Raw genomic sequence first — 25588 nt, 5'->3', positions numbered from 1 at the left:
TGTCATAGTTTTAAGCTCGCACCCGTGATTTCAGTGAAAACCAGCATTCACAATGCAAGCCCGGCAGAATGCAAGATGTGCAGTGTGGAGTCTAGTATGGGATACTTTAAGTCATTGTTTTTAGTCATTTATTTTACTTTTCTCATCTTCAGTTTATCGGAAGATTTAGCAGTGAAACCCTAAATAAACTGCAAAAAATTAAACAGACCAGGAAGTTGTTAATGTTTGGTGTTGTATTCTGTTTTTATATGTGTTGGAAACTGCCCAGAGTGGCTGGGGCAACCCAGCCAGATGGGTGGGATATAAATAATAAAACGATGATGATGTCCAACATGCAGGCTTCCCACAGGCATCTGGGTGGCTGCTTTGAAAACAGAATGCTGGACTAAATGGGCCCCTGGCCTGATCCAGCGAGCTTTTCTTATGTTCCTATTAGGTCTTCAGAAAGGAAGACAGAAATCTTAGATCTTTGCTTTCTCGCTTTGCCGAGGAGTGTCTGGCAGAGGTTGCATGGCCAGATGCGGACCCAGGGGATGGGGCAGTGATTTATGGGGTTTTGTGCCTCCCATGAGGCAGAAGCCAGGGCTGGAGGAAGGGGAGTAGTATGGGCAGGAGGAGATGGCGTGGGGGGCAGGACGTGGGGCAGGAGCCGAGACTGGAGGAAGGGCAGGACTTGTCAGAAATGGAGGAGAAGGAGGAGGCAGTGCCCGAGAAGAGTTGGGGCAGAATCCCCTCTGTCCCGTCCCCTCATTGTCCCCCAGAATCAGGAGGGGCTTGAAGAGACAGGCACAGTGGCAACTTCTGTCATAGCCGCCAACTTTTCCCTTTTCTTGCGAGGAATCCTATTCGGAATAAGGGAATTGCCCTTAATAAAAGGGAAACATTGACAGCTATGACTTCTGTGTAGGAGAAGTTGCAGGTTGCTTGTGCAGGCCATCATCAGAGCATAGCTGTCAACACAGATTTGAAAATAAGGGACCAGCAGCCTCGGAAATAAGGGATCAGCAGCCAAAATAAGGGATTTTCAGAGCACAGGTATGTTCAACTTCTGAGCCCCTCCGAGCCAAAGGCAGAAAGCCCAGCCAGCAGCCAAACAAAGCCTCAAGCGGTCGTTCCCACAGTGCAGCAACCCGGCAAAGGGGATGCAGCAAGGAAAACCACCGTCACATCTCTGCTGGGAAGCGCTGAGCAAAGGCGAGTCCCCAGGCAACACGGCCTATTTGATCTGCACAAGGCATGCAAGCTCCACCCCCCAGTCATTCTTAGACTCCTTATTGGGTGAGCAACGCAGCCAAGCAACACAGTTGGAGCCTCCCTCCTCCCTGGCCGGCAGGGAGGGAGGGAGAGGAGCTGCTTCCTTTGAAACCCAGGAAATTTAAGGGACATCATCAATAAGGGACAGCAGCGGGACACGGCGCTTTGATAAGGGACTTTCCCGCCAAATAAGGGACGGTTGACAGCTATGCATCAGAGGAGGGTACTTAAGTTTGGATGGAAGCTTGGTTATACTGTTGCGCCAACAATCTAGCTCGGATCGCAAGCCTGGCAAGGGGCTCCTGGCTACTTAGTCGCCAAAAGTGTGCACACGTATTCTGTGCACCTTAGGAGCTCCCGTAAATGTGTGCTTTGTCAATAAACCACCTTCACCGCATCAAGCAGTTGGTCCCTTACCTTTCCCGCCCCGACCTGGCCACAGTGATCCATGCAACGGTCACCTCCAGGCTTGACTACTGTAATTCGCTCTATGCGGGGCTGCCCTTGAAGCTGTCCCAGAAACTCCAGCGGGTGCAGAATGCTGCAGCGAGGCTCCTCACGGGGTCTCTGCCATGGGAGCAGATTCACCCAGTTCTTTTCCAGCTGCACTGGCTCCCAGTGGAGTACAGGGTCAGATTTAAGGTGCTGCTTTTGACCTTTAAAGCCCTTCACGGCCTAGGACCCTCGTACCTACGGGACCGCCTCTCCCGGTATGCCCCATGGAGGACCTTAAGGTCCATAAATAGCAACACTTCAGAGGTCCCGGGCCCTAAGGAAGTCAGATTAGCCTCAACCAGAGCCAGGGCCTTCTCAACACTGGCTCCGGCCTGGTGGAACGCCCTGCCTCATGAGACCAGGGCCCTGCAGGATCTGATTTCTTTCCTCAGGGCCTGTAAGACAGAGTTGTTCCGCCTGGCCTTTGGCTTGGAATCAATTTGATTCCCTCCCCCTCTTTCTTTTTTCCTTTCTCCTCCTGTGATGAGGCTGCATTTTAATGTTTTAATGTTGTATTTTAATCTTGTTTTTTAAGTTGTATTTCAATCAACTTGTTTTTATTATTGGTTGTTAGCCGCCCTGAACCCGGTCTTAGCTGGGGAGGGCGGGGTATAGATAAAATTTATTATTATTATTAATAAAGAATTAAATTATCAGCCATTTCTCCTCCTGGGGCAGGATGTACACACTCACATTATACTTCCTTTAATACTGAAAATATATGGTGATTGGTGTCTACCCCACCCCCAGTAGAAGGCATTGATCCCAATCAGAGGCAGATTATGGTTTTTTTGTGGTTGTAGAGGCACACTATCTATTTGCAGAAGGTGACACAAATTTTGAAGTTTATTCCGTCTGGTGAAGTACACAGTTTTAATATTCGAGGAAGGCACAGATGGAGTGACTAATATATTTTTAATGGCATATTATGGTGTGAAGAATATTATCTGCAGTATGAAGAAATGTAGCTGTAACATGTTTCTGCAGAGAGGTGCTACTCACTGTCTTCAGTGTAAAGGCTATTTACTCGTATCTCCTATGATGCACTTCAGTGCCTTCAGAGCAACAGGCAATATTCAGTTGTCGTCCATTTAAGCAGTGTTGAGCAAGAGGAAATTATTTTCACGCTCCAAATGCTGGATCATAATATTTCCATCTAGAATCAAAGTGGAGAATTGGGTATGGAATTTCTCACAGTGCGTTATATTAAACTGTGGAAAGAGGTTAAGAAGGAGTTGGAGATATGGGGGAGAATGAATCTGTCCCTGTTAGGTAGAATTTCAGCCATTAAAATGAATATATTTCCCAGGATGCTGTTTTTATTCCAATCAATCCTAGCTGTAAATAATTTAAGCTGCATCAGAGGATGGGAAAAAATATGTCTAAATTCATCTGGCAGGTGAAAAAGTCAATACAGTGGTACCTCGGGTTACATACGCTTCAGGTTACAGACTCTGCTAACCCTGAAATAGTGCTTCAGGTTAAGAACTTTGCTTCAGGATGAGAACAGAAATTGTGCTCCGGTGGCGCGGCAGCAGCAGGAGGCCCCCTTAGCTAAAGTGGTGCTTCAGGTTAAGAACAGTTTCAGGTTAAGTACGCACCTCCGGAATGAATTAAGTACTTAACCCGAGGTACCACTGTAATTAAACATAAAATTATGATAGATACAAAAGAAAGAGGAGGCTTTGCCTTGCTACAGTTGCAATTGTATTATGAGGCAACTTGTTTCTGTTGGTTAAAAGAATGGATTGTGTTGGGCAATGTAGACATTTTAGACTTAGAAGGTCATGATTTAAAATTTGGCTGGCATGCATGTCTTTGGTATTGGAAGGCTAAAACCCATAAGAGTTTTATGAACCATGGCGGTTCATAAGAATAATCTGTATAGAGTCTGGGAGAAATATAAAAATCTGCTGGAAAGAAAAACACCTTTGTGGCTATCTCCCATTGAAGCAATTACAATTAAGAGAGTTAATATGGATAGACATTACGAACTGCTGGATTTTATGGAGGGGGGCGGGACCAGACTGAAATCAATGGAAAACTTAAGGAGTCAAGTTACGGATTGGTTGCAATATCACCAGATATATAGCATGTTTAAATTAGATAGAAAGAATGAATTTCTGTACTAAAACTCATAATTTGAAAAAACTCTTACAAAATAAGGATAAACCTCTTTCTAAAATGTATTATTTTTTATTAGAATGGGAAACAAAAGACGAGCTTGTTAAAGCTTCAGTAACACATTGGGCAATAGATATAGGACACAATATGGATCTTAACCTCTGGGCGAAACTTTGGAAACGCGACCTGAAATTTACTTCATGTTATTCATTGAAAAAGAACTATTTGAAAATGATTTACAGATGGTATTTAATTCTGAGTAGGTTGGCTAAGATGTATAAAACAGAATCAGATACGTGTTGGAAGTGTAAAGAAGTAGATGGAGCCTTTTTTCACATGTGGTGGACATGTAAAAAGGTAAAGGTATATTGGGAAATGATTTATTATGAATTGAAAAAAAATGTTTAAAACTACTTTAAACAAAACACCAGGCTCTTTTTTGTTGGGAATAACCCAGACTGAAATTCCTAGGTGTCAGAAAAGGTTATTTGTGTATGCAACAACCAAGGCCCGTGTTCTGTTATCCCCCAAAGGGAAAGTGAGTGAGGTCCCAACTAAAGAGGTTTGGCAACTTAAGTTGACAGAATATGCAGAACTTGCAGATTTAACACCCAGAATAAGAGAGCAAGAAGAACATATATTTAAAAAGTGGAAAACATTTATTGAATATATGAAAAATAATTGTATACAGCTGAAAACACCGGCAGCACTAAGATAAATTCAACAGATTAAATAATTTTTGATGGATGTAAAAGTGGAAAACTGATTTGAATGGTTACATAAAATATGCAGGAAAGTATGATATGTAAAATGAACCATGAAGGAGAAGAAGGGAGGTCACTGGATATCTTAAAGTTTGTAAAATGTTTACAGTGGTACCTCGGGTTAAGTACTTAATTCGTTCCGGAGGTCCGTTCTTAACCTGAAACTGTTCTTAACCTGAAGCACCACTTTAGCTAATGGGGCCTCCTGCTGCTGCCGTGCCGCTGGAGCACGATTTCTGTTCTTATCCTGAAGCAAAGTTCTTAACCTGAAGCACTATTTCTGGGTTAGCGGAGTCTGTAACCTGAAGCGTATGTAACCTGAAGCGTATGTAACCCGAGGTACCACTGTATTTTGAAATGTAAAATTGGAAACTTAATAAAAATTATTATTTTTAAAAAAGAATTTTCTCAAGGTACCGCTCTGAATCTTTTTGCATTTATGGCCATTTATTTTTCTGGACAAAAGCAAGCCCTGATGCATCAAAACAAATTAAATCTTGTGGGAGCTTAGCGGACAAGTCTGTGCTGTTTTTACGAGAGACCTTTTAAAACATGAATATGGAATTGTTTATTGAAGGAAACTTTTTTAAAAAGTGGTTCTAACAAAGAAACTTGGCATGTACAAGGTGCTAGTAACATTTACGATGATTCAGCCAAAGATAAGGATGTTGCTTTTTTTCTTCCTAGAACATTGATTGCAGTTGTGTGACAGTTTAACGTGTGTGAGACAAAGTGGTTTTTCAGTGGGATTTGCACATGCATTACAACAGCTGCAAGACTGCAGGCCAAGTCAACATGCATCATGATTTGCACCTGCCAGGGCGCTTCTGATTCATATTACTGCATGGACATTTAAATTAAAATTGTTTTCATTTCCCGTATACTGGGGTGAGGAACCTTTTTCATCCACTTTGAATTTGTGTAGGGTTGAAGATGTCCCGCAAGGCCAGGCATAGGCAAACTCGGCCCTCCAGATGTTTTGGGACTACAGATGTTTTGGGACTACAATTCCCATCATCCCTGACCACTGGTCCTGTTAGCTAGGGATAAAATAGCGGTCAATTGCAAAGGTGATTCGGACATTTAAGCTGGCACATTCTACCTGAGAACCCCTTGCTATTCTATCGTATGCAACAAATAATTTTTAGGAGAGTGATCGTGGTTTATTGTATCTGCAGTGCCTGATGTTTTTATGGTTATTGTTGCTTTCTTTTTTGCTCCCTTTGTGAATGATGCCATGGCCTTTGGCTAGTGCAGTAAAGTTTATGATGATGATGTTAGCTAGGGATCATGGGACTTGTAGTCCCAAAATATCTGGAGGTTAGCTAGGGATCATGGGACTTGTAGTCCCAAAATATCTGGAGGGCCCAGTTTGCCTATGCCTGCACAAGGCAAAGGATAAACTAGTGCGGCTGGTTAAAACATCCCTTCTGTGAATGGATCCGGCCCACTTTTACTGTACTGCCATTGGAACACTTACTTACAGTTCTTTTTCTTAGTGAAAAGCTACTAAATAAGTGCACAATTTATGCTGTTGGGATATTCACATACTGTTGAGCGGCTTTTCTTCCATTCCTTGCAGAATAAACCCTGGCAATGCATACTGATGTCAGGTTCTATGCAGGAAAATGCAACGGGAAACAATACATAGCAGATTGAATGTTTTTCATTATCGCTGCTCTTTGAATTTTCTAATAACATGTAAAAATGCTGTTGCTTTTATAGATTACCTTTCCCAAGGAGTGGATCTCTCTGGAATAGAAGTAATTGAAAACGAACTGCTTTTTATGGCAAGAGCTCGACTGGAGGTTGAAAACCAGGCTAAGCGGTTGCTGGAGCAAGGAATAGAGACTCAGGTAAAAATACATTTTGCTTTCTTTCAAAAGCAGATGAATAAAAGTTTGCTCTTTAAGTGTGGTGAAATGGAACTCATTGAACAGGGGTTCACCAGTTCAGTTTGCTAGCATTAGTATGACTATATTAAATCATAACATGGGAACTGATTTTTATGCTTTCAGACTGGAAACTGTGTCCTTATTGCTGCCCCTTTGCTTCTAAGAGAATGACTGACAAGGGCTGGAGCACAGAAGCATTTCTTAGCGCTGGTCTGATGTTTGGCATGTTGAGGGCTAGGAATTTTCTGTCTTTTCTCCACACTAGTCTTAAATCCACAGCAATATTGGTTACTTGTTGAATGGGAAAGACTGGGGCATATGTGCTTGAGTCCAACCACCCTCCTGGTCTCCCTCCTCGTAGATGATTAATGTTTTAGAAAGAACCCTTTTAGAAAGACCATCTGTTGCCTATTCAGAGTGCTGGTTTTGACCACGAAGCCTTAAACAGCTCAGGACCCCAATATTTCAAGGACTGCCTCTTTCCATATGAACCGATCCGGACCATGCAACCAACACCAGAGACTTTTCTTTGTGTGCCTTCTTCATGAGCGGTCTGGAGGGTGGCAACACAAGAATAGGCCCCCCTTTTTTTGCAGTGGCTCCCTGCTTGTGGAATGCTCTCCCCAAGGAGGCTTCATTACATATCTTTAGGCAGCAGACAAAAACATTTCTCTTCTCCCAGGCCCTAGGCTAATTAAACCATCTTATGGCCTTCTAAGAGGGACGCGGGTGGCGCTGTGGGTTAAACCACAGAGCCTAGGACTTGCTGATCAGAAGGTCGGCGGTTCGAATCCCCTCAAGGGGGTGAGCTCCCGTTGCTCGGTCCCTGCTCCTGGCAACCTAGCAGTTCAAAAGCATGTCAAAGTGCAAGTAGATAAATAGGTACCACTCCAGCGGGAAGGTAAACGGCGTTTCCATGTGCTGCTCTGGTTCGCCAGAAAGCGGCTTAGTCATGCTGGCCACATGACCCTGAAGCTGTACGCCGACTCCCTTGGCCAGTAAAGCGAGATGAGCGCCGCAACCCCAGAGTCGGTCACGACTGGACCTAATGGTCAGGGGTCCCTTTACCTTTACCTTTTATGGCCTTCTAAACTTTGTGTGGGGTTGTTGTTTTTGTTTATTACTATGGCATTTTTGTTTGCTTTTGTTTGTTACTATGGCATTTTGCATTTTTATATTGTAAACCACCCTATGGTACTAGGATGAAGGGTGGTATAGAAATTAACAACAACAGCAACAGAATCTTCCCTGTTGACTGCCTTGCCATGTGCTGCTGCTTTTATCATGGTGCCCATGTAAATTCACAAGAGAACAGATTAGAACAGAAAACTTTTTCTGAGATTTATATTTTGCTGCTTACTTACCGTAATTATGCTTACGTGTCAGAAAAGGTCCTCTCACCCCTTGCTGTGCCTAACATCTTCTGTGATGAAGAGTTGTGGAGAGCTCAAAGGTTTTTCACATTTTTTGTGACGTTGGTCGGACTTGGCTTTGTTTTTAAATTAAAGCTTGAAATGCAAGCTATTGAGTACAGTACATGCAAATTGCTTTTAAAGATCCCAGATAAGGCCTTCAGATGTTCTTCTATCAAATTTGTTTAATCTGCGAATGATTTCTTTATTTTTCAATAATTTTCTCTTAGCGTGTGATGTTTGCAGCTTATAAGGGATAATGATATTTGTACTTTTTTAAAAAAAAACATTTTAATTGAACTTTGTAGCTATATAAGACATGCGCTGACTGTGGCTCATGGGCCTTCTAGTTCAAAACATCTGAAGCCTACCAGGCTGGCAAGGGTGTATATAAAAACAGGGTAGGACAAAAAGGAGATTGATAAAATACACCAGTAACATTTGCATTCAAGGCTTAGGTTCTGGCTAATCAAATTGATGCTATATTTTTATACTACCTTTTATTAACCTTGCAGACGTTAAATATTTTCACCTTAAAACTTCTGAAGCGCGCTGTGTTTCATGGCTCGCTCATTATTCTACAATCCCGGCAAGGGGTTGTACCACAAAATGTGTGTTAATCTTGCCGTCACATCATTAGCGATCAATATAATTGGACTCAAGCCCAGTTCAGACATATAAGGGCTGAGGTGAGCCAGAATAGCACTTGGCCTATTATCAGTAAAGCACTTTTCTGTCCTTACAACATTATGGCTATTATACTCCATTCCCTTTGCTGTACAATAGAAGACTCTTAATTTGGGCCCACTGCTAAGCAGCTTATTGTCCTCCCAGAGAGAATGGGACACTTAATAAAGTCTAAAAAGACTTGGACTAAAATAGGTAGCAGTGCTGAATAGAGACTCGACGTGGCACTCATTAACATCCATCACTGCCACTTTCTTTATTTAAAAGATGGAGGGCTCAGAGCATTACACCTTTTAAACACCTGGCTAAGTGCCACTTAACTCCGTGACACCATCAGAAAGTTTAGCGACGGTTTGCTTGTTAAGCAGCGCTGTCTGAAACTTACTGTTATTTGCCTAACAATTCTCAATGGGATCCTTTTAATCAAATAGCTGTCTCCGTTTAGCACCAGTAGCTAGACAAATTGTTTAGATAGGGCCTATCTGGCAAAAAGTTGTGAAGCCAGTTGTTTGAACCTGCTGGAAAGGGTGCTTGTTGCGGTTTAGTCTTGCAAGCACAGGACCGCGTTCCGCGTGACATTTTCCTTCCAGAGATTCTTCTGCGCAAGAACAAGCACTGCGTCCCCCCCCCCATGAAAAAGCCCCATGTGAAAAAACACTGTGCTGTAAGTTTTCATATGATAGGGAGCCACTTATGTGTAAATGTAGCTAACGAGCTCTTCATGTATGCATTGTACTGTACATTATTATTTGTTTGAGATGGCAGAGAAAGAGAGAAGAAAATGTGCTGCATTTGGGCTTTATTCGATTCTGAAATGGCAAGGTTCAGCTACATCTCTAACTAAGCATAGGGAGAAAAGTTTAAGTTTTAAGATTATTACTTTTAAAGTTATGTATACTGGCCTTCCTCAAATGTTTTCAGGGTGAAATAGGCAGAGCAACCCATTTTGTCCTCTGAACCCAATGAAAGAGGTGAAGCTGAGACTGCAAGTTTTATGGCTCAGCCGGCATTTGAACCCCAGTCTCCCTGATAAATATTGAGTTCTGCCCACTACACTAAACTGATTTTACTTAGTAATGGTATTCCCGCATTCCAGAAGAATGTTTTAAGTTTAGCCGCTTAGTACATTGGTTCCTTTTTCAAAAAACAACCAACAGCAACTGTGGTATAATTATTCGTGTTTTGCAATTATTCCAAATGGCATTTTGAACCTTCCTATGTCAAGGGGGGAAAGAACTGCGCAAACTTTCATTCATGAAGCAGTGCTGCAGTTGTAGACAAGCTCCACTCGCTGTCTCCTTGCTTCTGGTGTCAAAAAAGAGAATAATCTGAGGAGCAGGCCTGCTCATTCCTTTCCATCAAATCAGAATCCCTGTGAGGGGTACTGTGTATGTGGCAGCAAGCATTGCACATTACAGTGCAAATGAGCTGGACTGCACACACAAACACGGATGAGCAGCTTTTGGGGAGTGTATGAACCATGTCCAGAAAGTTAAGCATTCTACACATAGCTTAAGTTGTATCCCAAAACGTACGTGTGACCAGATCCTAGCCATATCTATTTGTAAAGCAATCTCGTTGGTTTCAGTTAGAATTCCTAGCAAGAAAGTATACTTTGGCCTCTGTCCGTACTCTTTGACAGAGGGATTTAATTGTGTTATTCTTAGGACCTGATTAAATGTAAAATTTTGTTTGTTACTAGTTATAATCTGAAAATTGTAAAGCTCATTTTGAGGTTCCATCCTAATGAATCTGAGATGCTAAGTATGGGAGTTAAAAACCAGACTAACATTATGTACTGAAAATACATCTCTTTCCAAACCAGGGCTTAAAATAAACCACAGATTTCTCTGCAGTATAATCAGCTGATAGTGATATAACCTAGAATATCTTTTTAGTTTCCATAGGAACAGATGATAGAATGTTTGAGTCTAGGTTGAATAAATTTGGGGGGGGGGAATCCTTGCTTATCCATGTTTCTGTATTGTTGAAATCTAATAAAAAAGTGCCCTGTTTGCAGACCAGACAGAGGTCATGAATTTTAGCATGGGGAGAATAGGGCTTCAAAAACTACAAATCATTTTCCTTTAGAAATTGCTTTTTCGTATTAACTTAGCACACATTACTTGTAGATCGCCTGTGAAGGCTGGTGTAGATTTGGCTATACTGTCACATCAAACTGCATTTGAAACTCAATGAAACACATGGTTCTGTGATACTTTATTGGAGGAATTTAATTAATTGAACGGTCATTATTTAGGTCTTTTTAGGGAGAATCAAATAGATAGGGGAGTTTAGGAAGGCCTTTATGACTGTCCGTTCTCAGTCTCTCCACATGCCTTTTCACTATCTGTAGCTCCATCAAAATTCTAGACTAAAATCAGAGCCCATGGTCTTTTAAACAGTTTCCAGTTATTTCTGAGGGAAGGGAAGAAAATGTTCCACATGTAAACCAACCAAAGGCATGCTTTGAATGCATATGATGCAGCAAGCTTGTGAAAGCCAAGCAAGTTTGGATGTGCACATTCCTCGGATGAGAATCCTCATGTGTTGCCTTGTAGTTCCTGGAGGAAGGGCAGGTAACAAATTCAAGTAATACATAAAAAAGTGCCCTGTTTTAACAGACCAAGATCCAGTGGACTCCTGCAGGACTTTGGAATAATTCTTAGTTTTGTTTTGGTGTGTGCAGTAATGTAACTTAAAAACACAGCAACGGGGAAAATCTACTCCAGTACTCTTGAAGTAATATAAATATGAAACAGAATATGTGATACAGGCAAAATAATATGCAGAGTTATTTTCCCCACCCTATTTTTTAGAAGTTTCTGGGAATCCCAAGTTCTTTTAAGTTTTTGGTACTTTCCATTTCCCATTCATTTGAACTGGATAAATTTAACCCTTGACAGCTTAGAAAGTTTAAAAAATAAAAATTGAAATGGGGGTGAGCATTGTGATGAAACAATATAGGACAACTAACGCATAATGGTTGAGAAACAGTGTGGTTTAGGTTGGCTAAGAAGTTTTATGAATATTTCAAGCAGCTGCTACAGTCGATAGCAACCACAGCTCATGAGAGTTAAAAACCTTTTAAGTATGATCAGCGTTATTTTATCATAATTAGCTATACGTTTCTGTCTGGATAATCTGTATTACAAAAAATATATATTTAACTTTTAAAACTCAGAATACCACATTTTAATATATTTATACCACTGACGTTTACTGCTAGTTCTTTCTAGTACTAGCATTTAAGAAGAGCAATGATTTCTTATGTTTCTCTGTAGCCACGTGTATTAAACTGCATCATGCAGCTTTAACAACCAAATATTTTCAGTGATTAAAAGACAAAATGTGTTTGGTCCCATGAGTCACAGCAGGCTTCCTTAATGTCCACCTCTGCATAATCACCAGACAAGGCTTAAAACCTTGTCTGGTTAAAATAAAATATGATCCCCCGTTAATAGCAATTGCATTACAATGAACCAGTTAAAAACCTTGTTAAATATCTGAATTATATATTCCCTAGAAGCAAATGGTGACAGGATCTTTCGGGCAGAAGAAGAGGAAGCTACTTGCAAGCGTTAATAACCATGCCTTTTATTGGAAGATGCCAACCTTAACAAACATTAACCTTTGTGCTCTTGAAAAATCTTTACTCACTTAAAAATTGGTTATACTTAAGGGGAAAGTAAATTGCCTACAGTAGTTATTAAATGAGACATGAGACAAGCGGGTGTTTATGGCTCTCCTTTAAGTATTGGGACTGTACTTCTTGGAAAATACGTTGTAAAAAAGCTGTGCCATAGAAGAAGAACCAAAGATAAAAATAGTTCCTGATATATATCTTTTAGATTCTTTTCATTATTGCGTAGTTTAAAGACACTTTAGCCTTAGCCACACTGACTGACTCATTTGTGGGTGCCTCAACATTGTGAGGGTAACTCTGCATCACTTAGAAACATGAAATTGGGTTGAAATGCCCTTGTTGCTATAGAAGTATCAAAAGGTGTTTTGCATCTCACATTTGGTATGAGAAATGCACAGTTGTATCCCAGATTGGTTAAGGTATTTCTATACCAGCTAAAAAAAAGAAAATGAAAAAGACGGTATTCCATTATGGAGCAAACCCAACTTGTAGAAAATGGAATTTCCAGGTACAGGTGGAAGGCTTTGGTGCTTATAGTGTCAGATGTGTGTGGCATGCCTGTGAAAAGATCCTTTGAAATAAATTTCCATGCAGGTGTGTCTCAAGGCTTCCTGAAGACAAATTAGGAATCATCATCATCATCATCATATTTATTTATTCCCTGCCTTTCCCCCTGATGGCACTCAAGGCTAAACCACTAATGATTTTAAAAATCCACCATGAAAATACAATTAAATATTGATAGGATTATTATTTTTTATTAAATTTATATACTGCCCTTCATATATAGATTTCAGGGCATAAAAGTACAAGATTAAAACACAAAATACATAATAAAAACAATAAACCCCCCTTCCCCATATCATATACATATATGAAAATCTGTTTAAAACATACCCAAAATTACAATACAGTATGGAAGCACCGTTTCATTAAAAGCAGTCAGTTTCCAAAAGCCTGTTGGAACAAGAAGGTTTTCATCTGCCTAAGGAAGGACAACAAGGAGGTAGCCAGTCTAGCGTCTCCAGGAAGGGAGTTCCAGAGTTTGGGAGCAGCCACTGAGAAGGCCTTCTCCTGCGTCTCTACCAGGCATGCCTATGAGGGTGGTGGGACTAAGAGAAGGGTCTTCCCCGAAAATATCAAAACCCGAGCAGATGTGTTTGAGCCACTACAGTCTTTCATATAGCTTGGACCTAAGCAGAGGATATTTTCCATTAGCTGAGCTGTATTTATTTTTTGTAATGCAAAACTCTGAAAGTGTGCAGACTTTCATATCAGCTTACAGCATTGTCTAGTTTGTGGGTAGGCAAACTAAGGCCCGGGGGCTGGATCCGGCCCAATCGCCTTCTAAATCTGGCCTGTGGACGGTCCGGGAGTCAGCGTGTTTTTACATGAGTAGAATGTGTGCTTTTATTTAAAATGCATCTCTGGGTTATTTGTGGGGCATAGGAATTTGTTTATTTTTTATTTTTTCAAAAGATAGTCCGCCCCCGCCCCCACGGTCTGAGGGACAGACAGTGGAAAAGATTTCTGACCCCTGGTCTAGTTCAACGTTTTGGCATGAAAATAGGGACTTTTAAAGTAATTCCCCCAAGACCCCCTGGGGGTGCACCCTTGGCTTTCTTCCTAGTGACAGTGATATCGTCATGCGGCAATGCAACCGTTATGTTGCCAGAACTGGTTATGTGACGGTGCCCCTGTTGCTAGGAAGAAAAGATTGATTTGAAGAGAGCAAGTGCCACTGGAACTGTGAAGAGCAGGCTGTCTGAATGACAGGTGGAGGGGCATGGGTTGTTCAGGGAGCTTCTCTCTGCAGTTGCTATGTCCGCCATGAAAAAAAACCCCAGCCTCCCTCCAGGTTGCCAAAGAGGGGAGAAAATCAGTTTGCAACCTACCCTTCCCTAGTTTGGCTCAGCTCTAGAGAAAACATAGTTTGAAGCACTCTTATTTTGGGAGTAAGTTGTCCATACTCATTGCTAAAATTCCTGGTGAGTCAGACTCTGCCTCTGGCTATGCTGTCTGCTAAGCTTCATAGCCTTTGGCGCAAAAGATCTTTTGAGTTTCAACTGTGAACCATCTGAAAGGGAAATCCTTAAGGTGATCATCTTTGAAGATGTGAGGCTGACTTCACTTTAATTACTGAAGCTATGAAGCATGCCAGGTGTTACAGTGACACCTCGGGTTAAGTACTTAATTCGTTCCGGAGGTCCGTTCTTAACCTGAAACTGTTCTTAACCTGAAGCACCACTTTAGCTAACGGGGCCTCCTGCCGCCGCCGCGCTGCCGGAGCACAATTTCTGTTCTCATCCTGAAGCAAAGTTCTTAACCTGAAGCACTATTTCTGGGTTAGCGAAGTCTGTAACCTGAAGCGTATGTAACCTGAAGCGTATGTATCCCGAGGTACCACTGTACTCACAAGTACCAGGCTTCTCCAGCTCAACAGCTTACCTTCTAAATAATCTTGGGTGTGAGAAATGGGTGCCCCGTAAGTTTGGTTTTGCAAAAGAGCTGCTCATCTTCAGCTTCCTGGCACTCTGATTCTTCAGTTGCTTTTCTCTCAGCTGCTGCTGCTGCTGTACAAGTTTTGCCTTGGGCCACTTTGAAAAATGGTAGCAAATCTTTTTGATATTTGGGTTATAACTGGCAGCTTCCTAGCGAGATGAGTATGGTGGGAAGTCTTATTGGGCCCTGGGGGGCCATAAATGGGAAAGAACTTTCCCCCCCTCCTAGGTTTTATTGTTTCTGTTACTTTGGGGATATTGAGCCATGCAGGTAATGAACATGATGGGATGGGAATGTCCCTGCCATATTGGTCACGGGGTGGGAGAGATGGAATAGGGGGGGGGGTGTAACAACATGGATAAGAGGAAAATTGATTATGCCTTTTGGGCCTTTGTTGAGTTTCCAATCTGTACTTCGCCTGCCGGAGCTAATCTTGAGTGCTAGATCAGTTTTAAAAATCTCCCTTCTCCATGATTTGATCGTCAGTGAGGGAGCTGGTCTGATATGTATTACTGGAACCTGGATGGGTGATAGCAGGCTTTTCCAACTATGCTGTCCTGGATACCAGTCAATACTAGCATAGACTTGAGGGTCAGGGAGGGGGCTGCTATGGACTACAGGAAGTCCCTCTTCAGGCTTCCTGTCCATTTGAGGGCCGGTGCCAGTGGCGTAGTGTGGGGGGTGCGGGGGGGGGGCGGCCGCACCGGGCGCAACATCTGGGGGTTAGGGTTAGGGGGCGCAAATCCACGGGTCAGGGGGTGCAAATCCACGGGTTAGGGGGAGCAAATTACTTGCCTTGCCCCGGGTGCTGACAACCCACGCTACGCCACTGGCCGGTGCTGTGCGCTAGCAGGAGTGCTGGGAAGCAAAGTTCACTCCATTGGCTCTGCTGTGAAAGGCCAGCCCTCCCCCAACTGTCATCTGGGGGCAGCTATTCCATCAGATGTAGCCCTGAGCCACCAACTGCTGATTCCTAATCCGAGATGCCAACAGTTTTCGCATTGCTGGGGGATTTTTAAAATTTGATTCATGTAGCCAGAGGGTTCTGTTAATCCTAAGAGTTTTGTGAAAGGTGGCAAATGTTTCAAGATATGGTATGGAATTTACTTTACCGAGTACAGATTGCAGTGCCCGTGGCAGAACTGGCATTGGTTAACCACAGCTGCCCATATGAGGGGATTCACATTGAACTGGTAGGCTTTTTGTGTTCCCTTACATTGGGGGAAAGAAATCACTGTTTCAGACATCGGATGCAGTAGATTGACAGCATCCTGGCACTGACTTGTCATTGCATACTGTTCTCTGCTTCCCCCCCGATCTGTTCTGACTTTGCGCTTAGAAACATCTGTCAGAAGAAAAACATTATTTGGCATGGGCGCATCAACTGTTTGTCCACGTATTCCCTGGACATGAAAAATGTATTACCACTTCAGATCCCTCATCGCTATATATTCCAAGCATGTCTCCAAATCAGATAAATGCTGCCACAACTGAAATCTTAAAAATTGTGGGATTGGAGAAATTGGGCTTTCTTGCAGAGGGGCTCAGAAATTATAACTCTGTGCTCTGATCAGTGGGGGCCCGGGGCTTCTTTCAGTTGCTGTAGGTCTGTTGTTGTTTAGTCGTGTCCGACTCTTCGTGACCCCATGGACCAGAGCACACCAGGCACTCCTGTCTTCCACTAGCTCCTGTAGTTTGGTCAAACTCATGTTCATTGCTTTGAGAACACTGTCCAACCATCTCGTCCTCTGTTGTCCCCTTCTCCTAGTGCCCTCAGACTTTCCCAACATCAGGGGCTTTTCCAGGGAGTCTTCTCTTCTCATGAGGTGGCCAAAGTATTGGAGCCTCAGCTTCAGGATCTGTCCTTCCAGTGAGCACTCAGGGCTGATTTCCTTAAGAATGGAGAGGTTTGATCTTCTTGCAGTCCATGGGACTCTCAAGAGTCTCCTCCAGCACCATAATTCAAAAGCACCAATTCTTTGGCGATCAGCCTTCTTTATGGTCCAGCTTTCACTTCCATACATCACTACTGAGAAAACCATAGCTTTAACTATATGGACCTTTGTCGGCAAGGTGATGTCTCTGCTTTTTAAGATGCTGTCTAGGTTAGAGTCAGGTAATGGGAGGAGGGCAGATCTCATCTCCCTTCTTGCTTGTTTTGTTTGTTTCATCACTTCATATACCTAACATTGTGGTTTCTAAATAAAGTACAATGATGTTGCAAAAAAATGAAAACATTAAATTAACGTAACATCAGAAAAGCTTGCTCTAAATGCCTGCTAAAATAAGTGTCTTTGCTAAACACCTGAAACTCAACAGGAAGTGGACATCTTCTGCAACAGGCCCATTAACAACCATGATGCGCCAGACAATTTTAATCAAGCCTTGGGTTCATTTCCCAGTGACTTCAGAAATTATAACCATATGCATATTATATGATGGATGTCAGGGTATTCCATGAAATGGTCAACTATGTCGGGGTGGCCAACTCCCAAGAGACTGCGATCTACTCACAGAGTTAAAAACTGGCAGTGATCTACCCGATTTTGGGGGGTTCAGGTCAAAGTTGTTGAGTTTTTTTTAGCAAGGAGGAAGGCCCATTTCTTAGGGATCCGAGCCAAAGTTGTTAGGCTTTTGTTAGGGAGGAGGAAGGTCCATTTTTAGGGGTTCAGGTCATACTTATCAAGCTTTTTTTACGGAAGAAGGAAAGTGCTGTTTTTTGTGGGGTGCAGGGCTAAAATATTGAGCTTTTTTAGGGGAGCCAAAGTTGTTGAGCTTCTTTGGGGAGAGCCAGTGATCTCCCACAGACGTCCAGTGATCTACCAGTAGATCTACCTGTTGGACATGCCTGCAGTATGTGATACCAATTTTATCCTATGCGTCACAAAGAGAATCTTCTAAGCCGAAATCAGGTATGATGGTTTGGAAGTAGTTTCTGGTTCAGAGGACGCAAACAAACCATTATTTTTCATTTGGATATAGCAGCGAATTTTGCCAAGTGCTAAACAAGAAACTAAGAAGGAGGCCACATGCACATACAAGGACAATAAAGGGATGACTGTAGCTTATATCCAAATGATGGTTCAGAAGATTGTCTGACGTGAACATACTTACCTTAGAATTTACACCCTTCTGTGTTCCATTACGTAAATCTCTCACTGAGTTATCAAAAGCAACAGTTTCTTGTAGCACCCTATACAGAGTAAAAATTCATAAAGTTATAAGCTGATCAATCGGTCATCCTTTTCCTATTCTCCACCATGTACACTGAAGAACATCCCGGGTAATAACCTCTAAAAACATTAAACAAAGACCTAAAACCATGGGGGGGAAAGTGTGTGTGTGTGTGTGAGAGAGAGATATTATACAGTTAAAAACCAGTTTGTATTCTATTTAATACAACAAATACCACAGGTACTGATATAAATAAAATGAAATTGTAAGTAAGCAAAATTGAAGGCTTGGTGATTTAAAAGAGAGATAAAAAGTCTATGTAGATCCTGTAGTTAAGAACAACGGCCATGTTTTGTAGGCTGTTGTGCAAAATTTTGCAACTAGTGCTGCAATCTCTGGTTTTCAATCTTCTAGAACTTTGGACATTCTTCTAAGCCATGGGTAGGCAAACTAAGGCCCGGGGGCCAGATCCAGCCCAATCGCCTTCTAAATCCAGCCCGTGGACAGTCTGGGAATCAGCGTGTTTTTACATGAGTAGAATGTGCCCTTTTATTTAAAATGCATCTCTGGGTTATTTGTGGGGCATAGGAATTATTTTTTTGGTTTTTTTCCCTTTCAAAATATAATCCGGCCCCCCAGAAGGTCTGAGGTACAGTGGACCGCCCCCTGCTGAAAAAGTTTGCTGATCCCTGTTCAAATCAATGGGGCAAATTATTAATAGAAACCGCATCTCTTTTCCTCTTTCAATCTAGTAGCCATCTAATAAAGCGAAACAAATATATCTGAGTTCCTCTACAAAGATGCACATGTTTGACGGCCAAATATTTCTGTGAGTGTTAGCCTTAAATGTCCAGTTCGCACTGATTAGATTCTAAACATTGTCTTAAGTAGTGTTCTGATCATTCGCAAATGTATGAACTATTCCATATCTAGAAAGGTGAAGCCCTGGGGGGGGGGGAAGGCTGGGGAATTTTCAGGTCCCCCTCCGCTGCCCTTACAACCCTTCTCTATCCTCATCTATGTTAGATAGATATCTGTCCTTATCTATCTTTAAATTACTCCAAATTCCTTTAAAGTCACAGGCTTCAGTGAATGCTTTTCTGGGTTTGCGATGTTCTACTAGAGTCTTAGGGACGCAGGTGGCGCTGTGGGTTAAACCACAGAGCCTAGGACTTGCTGATTGAAAGGTCGGCGGTTCGAATCCCCGCGACGGGGTGAGCTCCCGTCGTTCGGTCCCAGCTCCTGCCCACCTAGCAGTTCGAAAGCACCTTAAAGTGCGAGTAGATAAATAGGGACCGCTCTCCAGCGGGAAGGTAAACGGCGTTTCCGTGTGCTGCGCTGGTGCTGGCTCGCCAGCCGCGGCTTAGTCACGCTGGCCACGTGACCCGGAAGCTGTCTGCGGACAAGCGCCGGCTCCCGGCCTCTTGAGCGAGATGAGCACGCAACCCCAGAGTCGGTCATGACTGGACCTGTTGGTCAGGGGTACCTTTACCTTTACCTTTACTAGAGTCTTAAAACCCATGGGGGAAATCTGGGACTTGGAAATTACTCGAGTTCTTTATAAGTTGCAATAGGAGAGGAGTGGACTGCATGTGAACAGCTCGCCCTGGCATTTTTGGAAATAATTTCCCCCTGTTTCCCTGCTGATCTTTCGGTGCTTCTGTAGCCACACGCCCCAATTAGGTTTTTCTGTTGTCGTTGCTACAAGTTACATTTTTAAAATAGAAATGGAGAAGGCGAAAGTAGCGACTGTTGCAAGCAAGTACCACAGAAACCTGTCACGACAACAGCATTTCAAATGAAAGAGAATCATGAGCTGTTTAAAAAGTAATGTTGCATGCCAGATTTTCAGCATCTACTCTGACAGCGGAGCTAGGGGAGGAGGACTGGGATAGCAGATACTCAGTGAGTACAGTACTGGATCTCACCCCTCCCTCTTTTTCAGCATAATTAAACAAAGAAGTTGGGATTTTGTTTTAACTATGTTAAATTGTCCATATGGCATGTTACAGGTTGGACTTAAATAACTCACTCGGGGGAAACAGGTCAATGACAGCACCATAACTTGTGCCCCCGAGGGCTAGAGAGCCATGAGTTCAGTACTGGAATTAATCTTCGGTGCATTTCTGTGATCTTTCCAGTGTGTTTTACTGGCTCATATGCAAAGCATAGAAAATCCAACACGTAGAAAAATGGTGTTCACAAATGTCTGAAAATGCTTTCACGCTCAGCTTCTCTCAAAGCCATAATCTCCCATATAGTATTAAGAGCCCAGGTTGTACTATCATAATGCACAAAAGGGTTCGTGATCTAGGCATCTTACAAAGGTTATGGCATTTCCCAAACTACCAGTCTTATGAGCAACTGTTGGGGTTCTTAAGGGGTGGCAGGCCACCAGAATTCCTTTCTGGAGCTAGATATTACCTCATGGCAGTGATGGCCAAACTCACCTTCCAGCTGTTTTGGGATTACAATTCCCATCATCCCTGACCACTGGTCCTGTTAGCTGGGGATGATGTAGGGAGTTGTAGTCCCAAAACAGCTGGAGGGCCAAGTTTGGCCATCCTATCATAAGGTATATGAATGAAACAAGAATATCTATTGGAGCCTAGGGTGCATAATTCTCAACTACCCAATCTGGCTGACTTTGTGGGGCCTAAAACCCTTTCTGACGGACCCAGAAAAAGTGTTTAAAATGGGTCAGTTAACTACATCATAAGGCATGTGGTTAAAACCGTTACTACTTAACAGGGGCCATCTTCCTACATTTTGAGTTGTTCAATCTGACTTCTTTATGTGGGAGCAGTCCCAAATCCAGGGATGAGGAACCTTTGGCCTACAGACTCATCTTGGCCAACTGGGGGGTCTGATTTTCCCCATATCATGCTCGCTCACCCATCAGCTCATGCAACCGCACTTGGATCATGTAGCCAATGTAGCAGGATTGGTCTTGGAGATGTAAGAGAGCTTTCTGCAGGGAACTTTGTCTCACAACAATACCCAATGCTGAGCAGGACCCCTGATTATTATTTTTAGTAAGACATTTTTGGGAACAGTTTATTAAAGCAACCAAGAGGAAATAAGCTGAACACTTCTGGAAATAAAGTGATGCAAGACAAGCCAGCAGTTTGCTTCCCTGCCCTTCAGGAACACCCCCTTCAGAGAAATACTTTTTTCTTCCTTTCCTTAGCCCTCGCCTCAAGGACTAAACCAAGAGGTTGGAGAAAGAGGGAACCAAAAGTAGTTTCAGACACAGATAAAAAGGCACAAACATTTTAAGGATAAACTGGAAGAGGTTCTCGGGAGAAGCTAGAGGTGTTCTTCAGCCACTCAGAACCATCCGCACCAACTCTTCATAGTTAATGCAACCATTGCTGTCTTCATGGCCGGCCACAAGCATCTCTACTTCTTCCTCGGTCATCTTCTCCCCTAGGGTGACAAGCACATGGCGTATCTCTGCTCCCATGACCGTCCCATTGCCCTCCTTGTCAAAGACCCTCAGCCCCTCCACATAATCCTCAAAGCAGCCTTGATCCTTGTTCTTGGCAATGGTCTGCATCATGGGCAGGAATTGCTCAAAGCTCAGTGTCTTTGCATTCATTTCATCACTCTTGGGGTTCCCCAGAACTTTCATGACTTCGGCATTGGTAGGATTCTGGCCCAGGGCTCTCATGACATCGCCGCACTGGCTGTACAGGATCTTCCCATCTCCAGTTCTGTCAAAGAGCTGGAAAGCCTTCTTGAACTTGGTGGTCTGGTCTTCTGAGAAGTCACACATGATTCCGGCTGCTCGCAGTTCCTCTTGCCTGGCATGAGCAGGACCCCTGATACGATGTGAGGGTGCTGCTGTGCAGCCTAGGTACATGTTAAGGGGTGATATGATAGCCATGTTCAAATATATAAAAGGATGTCACATAGAGGAGGGAGAAAGGTTGTTTTCTGCTGCTCCAGAGAAGCGGACACGGAGCAATGGATCCAAACTACAAGAAAGAAGATTCCACCTAAACATTAGGAAGAACTTCCTGACAGTAAGAGCTGTTCGACAGTGGAATTTGCTGCCAAGGAGTGTGGTGGAGTCTCCTTCTTTGGAGGTCTTTAAGCAGAGGCTTGACAACCATATGTCAGGAGTGCTCTGATGGTGTTTCCTGCTTGGCAGGGGGTTGGACTCGATGGCCCTTGTGGTCTCTTCCAACTCTATGATTCTATGATTCTATGATTCATGTGAGAGCTCTCTTGCACCTAAACCTGCTCTGTTTGGCCGCACATGTAGCAGTCAGCAGTGCACTGCTAACTTGAAGGGTATTTTTTCCTTCAGAAGGAAGAAGGAGCAGAAATGTTCTCTTTAGCAGCACCTTCTATCTTCTACTTGCTTTGAGGTCCCAACTAAAGGACTTCAAAGCACCAAATCTCCCATGTCCCCGGTGGGAGATCCCATTCACCCCAGAAGGTTCCCCATCTTTGATTTATCCTGACCGTTTAAACAATCAGAAGTTTTGAAATAAGTAAATACTTCAGCAAACTGTTAAAATACAGCTCCTAGAATTCCTGCCAAAATAGAAAAATGTAAATTTCCCACCAGAAGGCAAGCCAGGCAGCCCTCCACATGAAAGAAGGCCTAGTCTAGTGGTGGGGAACCAACTCTCTTCATCCTTGACCACTGGCCATTCATCCTTGACCATTGGCTGGGGAAGATTGGAGCCGCAGTCCAGCAACATCTGCAGGGCCACATGTTCCCCATCCTTGACTTAGTCCTTCATGGTGGTCAGCAGAGCAGAGGTCAGCAGCCTAAGGCCCATGGCCGGTTCTGTGGATTGGCATGGGGATTCTGTGGTTGTTGTTTTTCAGGCGTGGGCGCCATTTTTTTCTCTGCTGACATTTCCCCCCCCCCTCCCTCACCTCAGGGGAACCTCCTCCCTCCTCCTGGTGCAGCAAATCGCCGGCCAATTGCCCTGGCCAATGGGCGAGCAGCGGCTGCGCGTGGCCGAGAGGAGGAAGGGGGCTGGGCCGAGCTGGCCAAGCACATTTCCATCAGCCCCTCATTGGAGCAAGCTGTTTGCCACCACTGCTCGTGCCGCCACCGCTCCTGTGCCCTCCTTTGCGAGCGGCAGAGGCTGTCGGCAGCGGCGGAGGAACAAGCAGCCTGAAAGTAGTCCTTTCGGGCTGCTGTTCCTCTGCCACCGCCTCTGCCGCTGTCGTCGCTGGAGGAGGAGGAACGAGCAGCCCAAAAGCAGCCCTTTTTTTTGCCCGCCAGGAGGTTTGTGGTGTAGTGAACCAGCCCACCCCCCAAAAAGCTTGCCGACCCCTGTGGTAGAGGGACAGGGCCCCAGGAGCTAACCTCCATGTTTACATGGACTTGTATAGGAGAAGACAGCTCTTACAGTGGCGTAGCGTGGGTTGTCAGCACCCGGGGCAAGGCAAGTAATTCGCGCCCCCTAACCCGTGGATTTGCGCCCCCTAACCCGTGGATTTGCGCCCCCTAACCCGTGGATTTGCCCTAACCCCAGATGTTGCGCCCGGTGCCGCCGGCCCCCCCTGCACCCCCCACGCTACGCCACTGAGCTCTTAAGGCACTTTACAAAACCTGTAGTTCAAGCTGTATACCGTTTGTTCTATGTTTTCATCCCACCCAACTAAATCAGAAATAAATAATACCAGTTCCTACACCCCAGTTTGAGTGGGAATGTCAGCTTGTGTGGCACAGTGAATTGAGAACAATCACGCAGTCAAGTGTCGGCCTTCAGCTGAACTGTAAAAGGGCATTTTCATTTACTTTCATTAATTGATAAGTCCATTTTGCCCTATGTATGTTGGTTAGTGTAATCTAAATGAACAATGAGGATTTCATTTGTTTTCCAGTGTTTTTCATTTCTTCTCAGCCTAGTGAGATTCTCCATCCTATTACTCCCAAGCCTTTATGTCACTTTTTCAACAAAAATGGAGAGGCATGGTTTGTATGTCTGTGTAGTAGGTGTCTGTGACTCATAAATTCAAATTTAGAACTAAAGGTTTAGGGAGTGGATAATGGGGCATTTGCAAATACTGGTCTGTTCTTTTCCATGCTACTTAGCAAATACCTCTTCGTGCTTCAGTATTCATGTGTAAGAATTCATTGTTCCCTAAACTCCTTCCATTCCCCCCACTCTACTTTTGTGATACCTTTCTTTCCTCCCCCACCTGCAAAATAGGTAAGCCTCTCTTGTTTAATCATAACAACATTCATCTGTTTTTGTGATTAAAAATATCAGACAAATCACTGATTTTAAAAAATAATTGTTTTAACTATAGTAACTTTAAAAAAACTTTTTATTCAATTTAGCAGTTGATTTTCTTAGAGAACTTGTTGAGAAATGCTTACATATATATTCCATGTCCTAGTCTTGCCCAGATTTGCTTTCCTTTTTGCCCAGGGGTTAATCTGCCCTGCCCTGGGCACACTGCCTGAAAAATGTTAAGAATGAGAGAGCTTCCCTAAGAAATATTGGCTTACAGTCTGCTTTAGAGATATTGCTTTAGAGAGTATTAAAAGTAGGATCCCTTTCTGATCTAAAAGCTACACAAAGCCTTTCCTGACATGAGCAGTGTCTATTTATAGATAGATGAACAAACATATTTTTTCAGCTTATTCATGAAGGCAAGTTTGTGTAATCATCTTAGCATTACATGAAATACAAATATGCAGCTGGATGTTCAATGAAATGAGATTTTTATTAACACTCCTCACCCCAATTCCAAAGAGAAATATAATTAGTAACTCTCTTAGCATCCCACATGAGGCAAGCAAGCAGGTCTGTCTGCTGTGCTTCATGTTGATTTATCATCCTAACTAATTAATTTATACCTTGTCTCATCTCTGCAGTCAAGGTGGTATAAATATAGCAAAAACACATCACCAAATATTATGTGCTTGGGTCTGCATGGGCATAGCTGGTTCTTTAGTGGCTGCTTTTAAGATGTGTTTCATCTCCAATCATTTAGTTACCAGTCATAGCTTGGAATGACATTGTGGTTATGTGTTTTGGCAATGGTGTCCCTTTCTTGTATAATTGCACTAGACCCTGAAACTGCTTTCAAAAGCAGCTCAGTGCTATGAGTTGTGATGTTATACAGTAGCTACTGCTACCCAAGTTCTGACCAATACTTCCTGACCTTGAAGCTCACCAAGATGAAGCACATCCTCAAATTCTCCCCACATTTACATGAAATATACGCACTCCTACCAGGCATAGAGAGTAGAACTTTGTTTGCCTCGTCCATTGATTTATATTCCTGTGTAGTTTACTCCAGTAATTTAATCTGGCAACCTCTGTATTTCTCTGGCTCATTTCAAAAATAAGGTTTATAATTGTTAAAGCTCATCCCTTCCTGATAAGATGTATTGTGTTAAATTATTTTCTCCCCCAGTCTATGTAATTCCATTTGTGTCTTGGGCTGTTGACTGTTTGATTGTTAACAGGTTCTGAAGTAATTAAATTAGGTGAGCTATGATTACATGTTCAGCATTAATAGACCACATCTGTGTACAGCAGAGTCAAAACTCTGTCAGATGACCCTTGAGGTCCCGCAAAGGGAAAATAATATAATTCTTCTTCCTTTTTCTCCTTGGGTTGATAATCTGATTTCACTTATTTATTCTAC

The 25588-nt window shown here is 43.1% G+C and overlaps 2 protein-coding genes across 4 annotated transcripts in view; one reads left to right on the top strand and one right to left on the bottom strand.

The window, feature by feature from the left end:
* Positions 1-25588, top strand: part of COG5 (component of oligomeric golgi complex 5) — a 170264-nt gene that overhangs the window by 75020 nt on the left and 69656 nt on the right. For all 3 annotated transcript variants that reach the window (XM_083575078.1, XM_083575079.1, XM_083575077.1), the window contains exon 7: positions 6363-6493. In XM_083575078.1, coding sequence (XP_083431204.1) covers positions 6363-6493 — 131 coding nt within the window. The remainder of the gene's footprint in view (positions 1-6362; positions 6494-25588) is intronic.
* LOC310743785 (myosin light polypeptide 6-like) lies at positions 20997-21758 on the bottom strand. The gene has a single exon (XM_083574241.1). The coding sequence runs from the start codon at positions 21729-21731 to the stop codon at positions 21276-21278; it is 456 nt and encodes a 151-aa protein (XP_083430367.1). The 5' UTR covers positions 21732-21758; the 3' UTR covers positions 20997-21275.

Source organism: Podarcis filfolensis (assembly GCF_964270895.1).
Source record: "Podarcis filfolensis genome assembly, chromosome: 10".
In the NCBI taxonomy this organism is placed as follows: domain Eukaryota; kingdom Metazoa; phylum Chordata; class Lepidosauria; order Squamata; family Lacertidae; genus Podarcis; species Podarcis filfolensis.
This window is presented reverse-complemented; position numbering and strand designations above follow the sequence as displayed.

Excerpts from the sequence above, each read along its gene's own strand:
- LOC310743785 (XM_083574241.1), bottom strand. The coding sequence starts at position 21,731 with ATGTGTGACTTCTCAGAAGACCAGACCACCAAGTTCAAGAAGGCTTTC.